Source organism: Myotis nattereri, assembly GCF_964212035.1.
Source record: "Myotis nattereri genome assembly, chromosome: 18".
In the NCBI taxonomy this organism is placed as follows: Eukaryota; Metazoa; Chordata; class Mammalia; order Chiroptera; family Vespertilionidae; genus Myotis; species Myotis nattereri.
Window position 1 is genome coordinate 25,673,559 of NC_138093.1, and position 12,608 is coordinate 25,686,166.

At 41.8% G+C, this 12,608-nt stretch overlaps 1 protein-coding gene across 1 annotated transcript in view; it reads right to left on the reverse strand.

Annotated features, from left to right (window-relative positions):
• The window catches only part of NIBAN1 (niban apoptosis regulator 1), a 127,166-nt gene that overhangs the window by 62,983 nt on the left and 51,575 nt on the right, over positions 1 to 12,608 (reverse strand). The window contains exons 2-4 of the mRNA XM_081112135.1: positions 9,426 to 9,556; positions 6,846 to 6,977; positions 2,293 to 2,407 (exon numbers count right to left, since the gene is read on the reverse strand). Coding sequence (XP_080968261.1) covers positions 2,293 to 2,407; positions 6,846 to 6,977; positions 9,426 to 9,556 — 378 coding nt within the window. The remainder of the gene's footprint in view (positions 1 to 2,292; positions 2,408 to 6,845; positions 6,978 to 9,425; positions 9,557 to 12,608) is intronic.

Here is a 12,608-nt window from a genome sequence, read left to right on the forward strand (position 1 = left end):
CACAGAAAATTCTCAGTCATCCTTCAAAAGTCCATTCAACAGTCCCCTGCCCTGGGGTGCCTTTGTTGACACCTCCTTCTGCCACCAGACAGACGTGGGTGCTCCCTACCTTGTTCTCCCAAAAGATTGTAATGATCTGTTTCCATGTCTGGCACCCACACTCAGGGTGAGGGGCACCGGCTCAGATAAGCTTCCTCACTGATTCTCCCCAGGAAGCTACACCACTGCCCTAGGGCCCTCAGAAGATGGAGACTGCATCTGACATATCTTTGTATCCTCAGCACATGGCACAGTCATGGAATTTAGTAGATGCTGAACTATAGCTTGTTGAATGAATAAATGTGCTACATTGTCCCAGGACATTTTAAACGCCTTAAACAATGGGGACTTTTACCTCTTCCCTCAAAATCAGTTCCCAGAGACTCATGTAAAGCCACCCCGCTCAGATCCTGTTAGTCTCTAGCTACCTCTCATTTAACCTTTTACAGAAATTTTCCAGATGCCATTAGTCTGAATTTTTTTCTGAGTTGAGTCACAAGGATATCACAAACGATCTACTGTAGAATGTTCTATTTTTAAAACTCAGAAGGCCACAGATATAATGAAAAAAAAAAAAGTCATTGAAATGCCCCAATCCGAAGCCCTGAACCAAATGGCATTAGTCACACAGGACTTGTGTTTTTTATTCCTTTTCATTCCTTCCGATATGATATCAACAATAAATCAATAAGTGTATTGTGTGTTCTGAATGATTTCATTGGAAAGCCCTTTTGGAGAGATTCTGAAGGGTCGGCATGTTGATATTCCCATCTCCAGAGCCACGGTGACGTATTAAGTAGATGTTGAAAGAAAATATAATAATATGTATAGTGCACATAAAGTGTGGTTTTAGCCTGAATTACTTAATAATAGTTTGTTTAATCTAGGTTTATGGTCCATGTACTAATCTAATAATAGTGGTACTAAAAACACTATGGTAAGCATTCCTCACCAAAAGAACAATGGAAAAACTATATTTTCTCCATAAATTCTAATAAAATGATTATAACCATTAATAAGAACCAGCGCTCTCTTCAAGAAACCAAGTAATTACTGTGGAGCATGATTTACACAAAGCCAGATGGGATTATTACATTATCCACAGTTCATGAGTCTCTATGCAATGCACTACTTGGCCTATATAGGCATATTATCCATCACTTTCTCTACATGGAAAACATAGAATGAATGAAAACCCAAGTACAGTGGGGCCTTAACTTACGAGTTTAATTGGTTCTGAGACCGAGCTCGTTAAGGAGCTCGTTAACTCAAATTACTCTGTCAACTCAATGCAAAAAATCGGCCCAGAGACAGCTGGTATCTCAAAAAACTCGTTAGTCGGGACACTCGTAAGTCAAGGCCCCACTGTGTATTAGAGATGGAAAGAACCTTCTAGATTTTCAAGTTCAAGGCCCTGGAGTCGGAGGAACAGTAATCAGAGAGGTTTAGTAACACTAGGGGAACACCTGTTAAAGGGCACAGTTAGAACTAGATAAAAATCCAGTCTTCCAATTCTCAGTTCCATGCTCTTCCCATGGCAGCGTTCACCTATTATTTATAAATACGCTAATTAATTCAATGCTTTTTTACACGGTAGCTACGAGTTACTGTAACACTTGTTAAAAACGTTTTGTCGATTTAGGATTCTCTACTGCACATCTCCCTAAAACTAGAAAAAATAATATTCCCTGACATGCTTACTGATAGATAAGGTTGTACCTTTCAAAGACGGGGCCCTGTCTGTTTATTTCGGCTGTCCTGTGGAGCTATGAAAGCCACCAATATATTCCCCAAACCTCCAGATGTCTAACCAGTGGCCCATTTTTGAAGCACTAGAAACGTAGCAACTGAGGTGTGTATTACTGAATGTGGTTTAAAATAAGAGAAGTGGTACAATGTTTACCTAAATTAGGGCAATCACATCTCCCATGTGACTGTGGTGTGCATGTGTCTGACCCAGAGGCTCTCAACCTCAGCAACTATACATATTGTGGGCCAGGTAATTCTTCACTGTCAGACTGTCCTGTGCATTGCAGTAGGTTTAACAGAATCACGGGCCTCTACCCACTAAATGCCTGCAGCGCCATCCTCCCAAGCTGTGACAACCAAAAATGTCTCCAGACGCTGCCGAATGTCCCTGGAGAGTGAAATGCTCCCCCCCCCCCGCCCCGCCCCCCCGGTTGAGAGCGGCTGGTCTCCCCAAGCAGAGCAAGTCTAAGAATTTGCCTTGGGAAAGAATGCTCAACTACTCACCAAGAGGGTCTGGGAAATGCCTGTCAGATAATAGATTGTATTCCTCTTCGGAGGTTAACACTTTGCCACCAGCTGGAAGGATTCGGCTTTTAGGAGCAGCTCCTCTCTGATAGGCCTGGGAAAGGAAAGGCATAAAGGAATGATTATTTTCCCCCTTTTGGATTTTTTTGAAAAAGATCCAGAATATTAGAAATAGACAGACACAGGCACTCAGAGATAAGCAATTCCCACACTATGTCATTGAGTAAGAGCCATTTATTTAAAAAATAGGTTTTGTGTAACTGCTACTTTAGTACTTCTGTGTGATGTTCACAACATGGGAAGTCAGAGTCCCTAATCTCAGGGAGATTCACTGAGGAAAGCATCATCTTAGAAACTTCCTGCGCCCTGGCACCTGAGTCATTCTAATAACCACAAGGGTGATGATGCAGACAGACATTCACGACACAACATGTGCAGACCGATGACTAATGAGACTGTGGGACAGGTAACTACAGTCATGGTTGCCATGGATTGTCACCAAAAACATAAAAATGTTGCTGTGATAAATATGCCACCACTTTGCCCTCTGACAAGAAACTGGTTTTTTTTTTTGGGGGGGGGGTGGTTGTTGTTGTTTGCTTGTTTTATTGATATCAGATAGAGGAAGGGAGAGGGAAAGAAAGAAACATCAATGATGAGAGAGAATCATTGATGGACTGCCTTCTGCACACCTTATACTGGAGATTGAGCTTGCAACCCAGGCATATGCCCAGACCCAGAATCGAACCCTGACTTCGTGGTTCATGGGTCTGTGCTCAGCCACTGAGTCTCACTGGCCAGGCAGGCATGAGACTGTTTTGCAGTCAAATGATCTGGGATGGAATAGCAAGGCCATGACATCAGAACAAATTCTGGCCAGCAGACAAACAGCTCTGCTGTTGGGGAAACGTACAAGAGGTGCGAGCATTGCTAAGGCACTAAAGTATTTGTTAAGCAGATAAACCCACGAGGACACACAGATAAGATAAAATTTAAGTGTGTGCGTCTGATGGCAGGGATTAAGTCAAGGCAAAATGTTGAAAATAACAGGCTGAAAGCAAGTTGCGAATGGAAACCAAGCCACTGTGGGACCCAAATGTAGCCTGTACTCTTGGGAATAACTAAAAATAATTGATTGGGGCAATGTGATCAGGATAAGAAGAACACATTCTCCCTCAATAAGGTAGTGACTAAAGAGACCCAAACAAAACAAATTCTCGTATCTAAGAAGGTTGTTTTCATAGTTGTGAAATCCACCAATCGTCCAAAGCCTAACAGACAAGAATCGAAAGTTGTGTGGTTTTGAAAAAGCTCAGAAGCAGTTTGATTGAGACTGCTAAATTGTGTTAAATCTAAATTATGTTATTTGTTATAACAGGCCCAAATCTGGGCTTTTATGAGCACTGCATCCTTTAATCCTAAACACAGCACTATGAATTAGTTATTATTTCCCTTTTATAAATGAGAAAATGGGTTAAATAACCTACCAATGGCCCATCGGTGAGTAGGTGACAAACCCAGGGCTCATACTTGGGTCTGTCTAGCCCAGTGCAACCGTACAGGAAGTACAAATTAAATGATTATCCAATGAGAATGTTTCATTTTTCCTACTTAATTACCATCCAAAACCGAACCCCCCCGTAAAATAATAGGCAATTTATAGGTACTTAATGTATAACTCTTGGGTGTAATTTTTAAAAACACTCTTCTCTAAATAAAAGAAATATTAAAACTTGGAGGAATTATGGCAAACTACATGCCATTTTTTAAATTTCCAAGTTTTTAACACTTGTTTATTACCAAATTCAGTAATCATATCTTTAAAATACATATCTTAAAAATCCAAACTGGACCATTTGAAAATGATGAGCAAAATAGTTTTTAATACTTTATTATTATCTAATTCAGTAACCGTATCTGAAAAATCCAGTTTCACTTGAAAATAATGAGCAAATAAATTGAAAGTTGAGGAAGAAAGCTTTAAAAAACTAAAAACAGGAAAAACACCAGTTTTGATTCAAAATGAAACTTCAATTAGTGCCAAATATGGTTAAAACCATAATAAATATAAGAGGAAGCTCTGTGAGTGTTTCCTCCCAATTATTTAGTAGTAATCATACTGACAACTGCTATACATTGGGCTCTGCCAGTGCTTGGCCATGTGCTGAGGGCTTCAATACACTCATTTGTTTAATCCTCATAGCAACATCATGAGGAAGGGAGCATGCTCACCATTTCACAGATGAGAAAGGTGAGGCTCAAAGAGATTTATGACTTAGGAAAGGACACATCAATAATTGATAAAGGTGTGGTTCAAAGTCCACAATATTAACCATTCTGCAATACTACCTCGTCTCAAGCTTCCCTGAGCGGACATTGTACCATGTCATACAAAATAAAGGTGACTTGAGCATCAACCCATGAACCAAGAGGTCACCAGCTTGATTCCTGGTCAGGGCACATGCCCGGGGTTATGGGCTCGATCCCCAGTAGAGGGTGTGCAGGAGGCAACGACTGACGGTGTTTCTCTCTTGTCAATGTTTCTATCTCTCTATCCCCTTCCCTTCCTCTTTCTCTAAAATCAATAAAAACATATTTTTAAAAAATAAATAAAGGTGACTTATTATCATTATTATTTGTAGTGTATTGATAATTTGCTACAGAGAGCAAATCAAGTGTTGAATAAAATCCTAATATAGGTAAGTCGAGAAAACATTAGCTTAATGAATGTTGCAAAGAATAAGACTACTCAAGGCAGCATTGCCTGATAGCCTGTGGAATAAGTTTATATTGTACTTTATTTCTATTTTCCATCAGAAATGGGAAGGAAGGAAACACATTGGTCTGCTGCCTGAAGTCTCCTTTTATCGGTTTAGTGTCAAGAGAGCAAAGTGGGATTTTTTGGTTGTTTTTTAAAAAATATTTTTATTGCTTTCAGAGAGGAAGGGAGAGTGGGAGAGAGAGAGATAGAAACATCAATGATGAAAGAGAATCATTAATCGGCTGCCTCCTGCATGCCCCCTACTAGGGATCGAGCCCACAAGCTGGGCATGTGCCCCTGACTGGAATTGAACCTGGGACTCTTAGGTCCACAGGCTGACACTCTATCCACTGAGCCAAACTGGCTCAGACAAGAGAGCAAAGTTTTAAATCTGTTACTACTAACTGAAAAATAATAACTATTCATTTCAAAGACAGCTTGAGATTCCGTGTAGATATAAAATGTGTATAGTAGGAGATCCGAAAGGAACTGTTGGGATCAGTCAGCCTAATTCTCCAGTTTAATGGAAGCCCAGCCTAAACTTTAGTTTTCCTGATTCATGGTCCAGTGTTCTTTCTTCTATGCCACTATACTTTCCATGGGGATAGAAATGGGGACCAATAAAAACTGAAGCCCTCCTGGCTGCTAGGCACTTTGCTTATGTTCATAATCTCATTTCCCCCCACATTTCAAAGACAAGAAAAATAATGAGATAACCAGGAACAAGTTTAAAGAAAAAAAATCCATAAATACAGGTGGAGTAAGTATGTGAAATGCTCTGAATTCCTAGGAACTCATGCAAATTCAATCACAATCTTTTTTATCCTCACCCTAGGATGGTTATTAATTTTAGAGAGAGAAGAAGGGATTAAAAGGGAGAGAGAGAGATAGAGAGAGAGAGAGAGAGAGAGAGAGAGAGAGAGAGAAACACTTTGATCGGTTGCCTCCTTTATGCACCCTGACCAAGATTGAACTCGAAACCTAGGTATGTGCCCTGACTGGGAATCAAACCTGCAACCTTTTGATGTAAGGAACAACACCCCAACCAACTGAGCCACCCGGCCAGGGCTCAATCATAACCTTATTAAATAACTCCTCAGCCACCTGACATGTAGGAGGCTTAAGAATGGGGAGGCCCGACCAGTGTGACTCAGTTGGTTAGAGCATTATCCTGTGAACCTAAGGGTTGTGGATTTAATTCTCAGTTAGGACACAAACCCAGATTGCGGTTCCATCTCATCAGGACACATAAGGGTAGCAACCCATAGATATTTCTCTCTCACCTGGATGTTTCTGTCTCTCTCTCCCTCCCTTCCTCTCTCTCTAGAATCAATGAAAAACATATCCTCAGGTGAGGATTAAAATGAATGAATGAATGAACAAATGAATGAATAATGTGTAGGGAGACACAGAGCAAAGGGAGGGGCAGCGGGGCAGTGACTGAGAAAGACCTTGAAGCTGAATGGTCATAAGAAAGGCTCCTGCACTCGTCACGAGGCCTAACCTGTTTTCACACTCACTTGCAATGAGTTGCTCAAAGTCTATCTTGCCCACTAGACTGCAAACATCTGTCTGCAATATGCTCAGACCTTTCATGATATGTGGCCTATACCAGTAATAGGCACTCAGTAAACATCTATTAACTGAAATGATTGCCTGCTAGACGAGAGAGCGAGTGCTGATTGAAAGAAGCAATCCTAAAGAAGACAACCAGCACACCCAATCTTTAAGAGTATTGGGAGAAGCCAGGGGTAACAAGGAAATATCTTACCTCTTTGTTCTCATAGCTCTCCACAGCAAAATCATTTTTAACCACCACATATCTCTCCTTCCACTTCTTTATATCTTCGGCAAACTGGCATAGTTCTGCTTCATACAAAACGGTCCCAGGATCCAATGGTGGCTTAAAGAAGATGAATACAATTAGTGATGGCCACAAAAGATAACATACCGTGCTACCACTACGTCTGTCCCTGGCATTTCAAGGAATATTTCAGGAAACTGACATCCTGGAGAAATGGTTGCTTCTTCCCCTCCCTCCACACTTCCCTTTCCCACCCTCCTGATCAGGTGCAAATATTTGTCTTATTGATATTTTTGTGGCTTTCATTTCCCTCCATGGTGCCGCAGAGACAAAGCTATGCCTGGCATATACATGGCACTTAATAAATCCTTGATAAACTCTGTGGAAGAGAGGGAGGGAAGCAGTTAAGTTGTAGACATCTATCCCAACACCAGGAATATGCCTCAGTTTAAGTTCTGAGAAACAGGAAAATTAACAGGCTGTTCCCCTATTCATCACAGCTTCAGGCAGCCTCAAAAGTCAGGCTCAATGGCCTTGGCTTGGCTCGGTGGATAGAGCATCGGCCTGTGGACTGAAGAGTCCTGGGTTCGATTCCGGTCAAGGGCACATCCCCAGGTTGCAGGATCAGTCCCTGGTGAGGGGGTGTGAGGGAAGCAGCTGATCAATGATTCTCTCTCATCATTGATGTTTCTCTCTCTCTCTCTCTCTCTCTCTCTCTCTCTCTCTCTCTCCCTCCCTCCCTCCCTCTCCCTTCCTCTCTGAAATCAATAAAAAAATATATTTTTTAAAAAAATGTCAGGCTCACTGGTTTTCCCAGGCCCCAAAGCCCTGGGAGCCAGTCTGTAAACACTGAGCCTGTTCTCAAGGAGACCCCGTTGGCTCTCTGATCAAAGAATAGCAGGCAAACCAGTACAGCCCAGTTCTGCCTCTACTTAAATGTTTGAGGATTCTTTTTCATTAACTGGTGGCATAGATGCTGTAGAAGAGTCTCTGTAAGATTTCCAGTTACTTCTCCCACAGGGCTACTCATGGAAGGAACCATTCCCATCCTGCCTCACAGTGCAATTCCTGATTTATCTCAAAATATGGAAATGGATCTTCTGTCTTTTACATGAATTTACGTCTACTTTCCCTTTATTAAAGATCATAATGCCTTTAGAAACTCGTTCCTCCACTTTCAAGCAACATTTAGAGGAACCACCCAGAGAGGATAAAACTGCTCATCTTTTTCAGGGATGAAATAAATTCCCTCCAAATCCCAGGGCTTAATGTTCTGTCCTCGCAAATAACACTTAAAATAAACACCCGATTGTAGTCTACCGGTCCCACGTGGTCTAGTCCCTACCTGTCACTCCATAGTCATTTCTCGTCCCTCCTCCCTTGTTTACACAGCTCTCAGCACACCAGCCTTCCCAATGCGCTTGTGGCTACCTCATGGTTTCTGTACTTGCTGTGCCATCTGCCTGGACCAATGTTCCCACAGATAGGCACACAGCCTACATTTATTTCACTCCAGTTTCTGCTCAAATGTCACCTCCACAGAGGGGTTCTCTGACCATCTACTCTAAAAGAGGACTCCTGCTCTATTTTTCTTTGTAGCATTTATTATCACCTGATATTCATTTGTTTATTGTCTGTCTCCTACATTTGAATATAAACAGGGAGTAGGGAATTCATCTGGTTCCCCAGTTCTTGGCATAGGGCCTGGCACATAGTAGGTGTCAATCATTATTGGCTGAAGTCGTGAATAATTATTATAATAGAGCAAAGGAGAAAGAATAAGTTAGGGGATTAGAAGAGAAAATCATATTTGATCAATGACCAAAATAAAAATGACGGTAGTACGAGGCACTAAAATTATGACTTTGTAAACGGAACTTCACTACAGCAAGTCAAATTGGCTGATATCAATGTGAGGAAAACATAATAAAACTGGATCATGCTAGTTTTCTTAATATGGATTACACCACATATGTTCTAACTTCCAGGTAAATAAGACTTTTTTGAGCATGAAATGATCTGAGAACACATTTTTTTAAAAATTGCCATTCAGATGAATGCTTCTTTCAGATATATTATCCTATATAATAAAAGCCTAATATGTTAAGTGTCCGATCATCTGGTCGTCAGTTCAACCCATCAAAGCATAATATGAATGCTAATGATACGCTAAGGTCGTTTAACCACTCGCTATGATGTGCACGGACCACCAGGGCATAGGTTAGCTTGCTGCTGGGGTCCGGCCAATTGGGACTGAGCGAGATGGGCTGGACATGTCCTGGAGCCCTCCCGTGGTCCATCCCCACTGACCAACCTCCTGCGTCCCTCCCCAGCCCTGATCGTGCACCAGTGGGGTCCCTCGGCCTGGCCTGTGCCCTCTCACAATCCAGGACCCCTTGGAGGATGTTGGAGAGCCAGTTTTGGTCCAATTCCACAGGCCAGGCTGAGGGACCCCACTGGTGCACTAATTCATGCACTGGGCCTCCAGTGAATTATAAAGCATTACTCAGTGGGAGAAAGATATAAAGCCAAATGGTCATGGGCTACCTTGGTCTTCAAAAATTGCGATGTTAAATCTCTTTGTTGTTCTACTTCACTGCGCACATGATTGCAGAAGGCCACAGAGTACTGGCGACTGTAGAAGGGACTGAAGTTTTTGATTGCAGCCTCAGTTTTCCCTGGAAAAACATGAATATTAGAATTTAGACATGTAGCATCTCTCACAGAATAGACGCACATCTATATAATCCATATACACTCCTCCAGTCTCCCTACCACCGTTTCCCAGAAATGCATTACTCCACATGCGCTGAGAACCTTGATACATGCTGCGCATGCCTTTCTCTCTCCCTCCCCTTCTGAGGTCATCCTGAGAGACTCTGCTGTCCTTACGGACCATCCATCCAGTAACCAATAGAATTTTTCTTCATTTGACATCAACAACCCATTGCCATGGCCATAAACTCAACATCCTCCCAATCCTCAAAGACTACCATCCTACCTCACCCTGTTCTCATTTCAACTGGCTCTTCATTTCCCTCTACCCCCATCGTTCAACTCCTGCACAGCAATAATCCCACCATTTCAGCTCTGCACACTCATCACTCCATTTGTCTTCAGATGCCTGAGGCTCCAGCCCTTGTCTTGCTGATCCATAGCCCTGGATAAAACACCAACAAACTATTTCTTCTGCTTCTGGTCCTGTGTTCTGGTTTAAATTGTGTGTGTGTGTGTGTGTGTGTGTGTGTGTTTCAAAGCATCATATAATTACTGTCATGTAAAGGTAGAGGGGAAACCTTTAGGAGTCTAGAGACCTGAGTTCTGGTCCTAGTTCTACCGAGACAGAAAGCAGCTGTATGATCTGTCAGGTCACTCATTCTTTCTGGGTTCCAGTGTCTGTCCCCAACTCTAAAGGAAGGTGTCCAATAGCTCACACTGTTCTTGGAATCTATGTGACACTGAAGTATGATCTGAAGTATGACATGGAAGTACAGCTGCCTCACAATAGTGACCAACCACTGCAATACGGTCTCTCGGCACCAGAAGAAATAAGGCTGAGAACCAACCATGTGGGGGCAGCTCAAGGACCCAAGATAGAGGGAGAGTCAGGCACTGGGAATAGTCTTGAACTTTCCCAGCCTGTGCTTAGCTTCAGAGAGTAGGGTAGTTGCAAAGGAAGGAAAAAAAGAGGAGAAATAAGAGAGAAAGGGCAAAGGAATATTTTAAAGCAGATTAGAAATCTTCACAACCTTTCAGAGACTTGCTATAGGGTATGGAAATCAATACAGGTCCTATTGACTGTGCCTAAAAGCGGTTAGGCCTTGGAATAAGAAACCTGAGAAAAAATAAACCTGATACAACATTCCAAAGTATTTTTAAATACTTTCAAGTGAACTTGGCATAACTTTTGTTTTCCAATTTGATATTATAGTCAATAGAGAAATACTAAAATATACTGACAAGATTTGTTTTGAGTTATTGTACATGTAAAATTTTAACAATATGAATTCACATAGGTTGAGATACTCAATACAAGAACCTTGAATCCGTGACTGTCAACTTCTAACCTATTAATCACAGCCCCAAACACCCACAGTGTAGGAATATTCTTTTTATATGGACAAGTCTATTTTAGCTCAGGCATTTAGGTCTCATAATATGTATGAGGTAAAGGGGACCTCTTACTTATTCCCTCAATAAAATGCATTTCCTGGCTGTATTTATGGGCTTTAATAATTATTACTTGTAAGGTGCTTTGAGACCCACTAATAATAGCTTTGGTGGAAATGCAAATGAAAGCTCCTATAATTTAAACCAGGCATGCTTTTGCTTGCTCTGTGAGTTTATGGTATTACTATTAATCAATATTTGCATAACACTTTAATACACTCAGGCTTTATAACTGTCTAATTGGTTATTATTTTCATTAACTTTTATATAGTGCATAAGAAATAAAATTCAATACCCTTGTCTATAATTTTCTTACATAGGAGTGAGACATCTTTGAGAATTCCCACAACGAGAATGAGTCTCACCTCACTGAAACATACAAACGATTAACCAAATGTGCCCTTTAGATCCAAATAACCACTATTTTGTCTAGCAGAAGAGCAGCCTGCTAATTTCTGATGCTAATTTTTGCACTCTGGCAAGAACTTGGATTTAAATGAAAGGAGATGGATGTCGTTTTATGTGAGCTCTACAAAGCTTTGAAAGATGATTTCCTGCCACACCACCAAGCCTCCCTTCAAGGATGCCCGGTCTCCACCAAGATGCTACGATGCCACCACTCCCTCCCGATGTATGAGAAAAATGCTTCTGTGATTTGAATATTGCATCCGGTACCATCACTGCATCACCCACTAGGCAACACTTATAAAAAAGGGGGATCCCAGCTTCCTTGGGTAATTAACCTAACGACTGGTTCAAAATGTGAATAACATAGCTAAGAACATCACAAGTTACGGGGGAAAGAGAACCTACAGCAATCCCCGAAATGCATCTAGATGTTATATTAAGCCTAACTAAGCCCCAATGAAGGAAAGTCCAATTTGGGGATCGTGACACTTTGAGGAAAGCCTATTGCTGGGGCAAAATGCCACTGTGGTCAGGACCATGGACGCTGGAGTCAGACAGACATGGGCTTGAGTCCCATCTCTGCTCCTTAGCAGCAGTGGCTTCTTACGTGGCTTCCTCTTGTATAAAACGAAGACAAGAGGAGCAATCTATTGTTGTGGTAATTACATGAAATAATGCAGTAAAGTGCTCAGCACTGGCGTCGGCACATAGAAATGGTTCACTAACCCATAGTAATTAAACCGATGACAATGGTGATAATGGTGCCCCCAAGCCAACTACCAGGGCAATGTCCGTAAGCTGAACTAAGAAGTCAAGGAGAAGCCAAAAGCAGGTCGTCTGTGTAACCCTTTAACTGGGGCCATCAGACATAACCTACGTTTTCAGAGATGCTTCAGACTTATCAGCACATCTGAGGTCCTCAGTGCATCCCCGAATTGAAGCCAACTGAACGAAACGTTAGCATTAACGAGCCAAAGCAAAAGCATGAGTTAGTAGCTGTGTTACATGGGGCCTCTCTCTCTGAGCCTCAAGTTTCTCTTCCTATAAAATGGGGAGAATAAGACACCCATTTTCACAAGATTTCGTCTGGATTAAATGAGACGGTCTTCAGGTAAAAGAGTTTCTAGAGTGGTGCCTGACACGTTAGTTGCT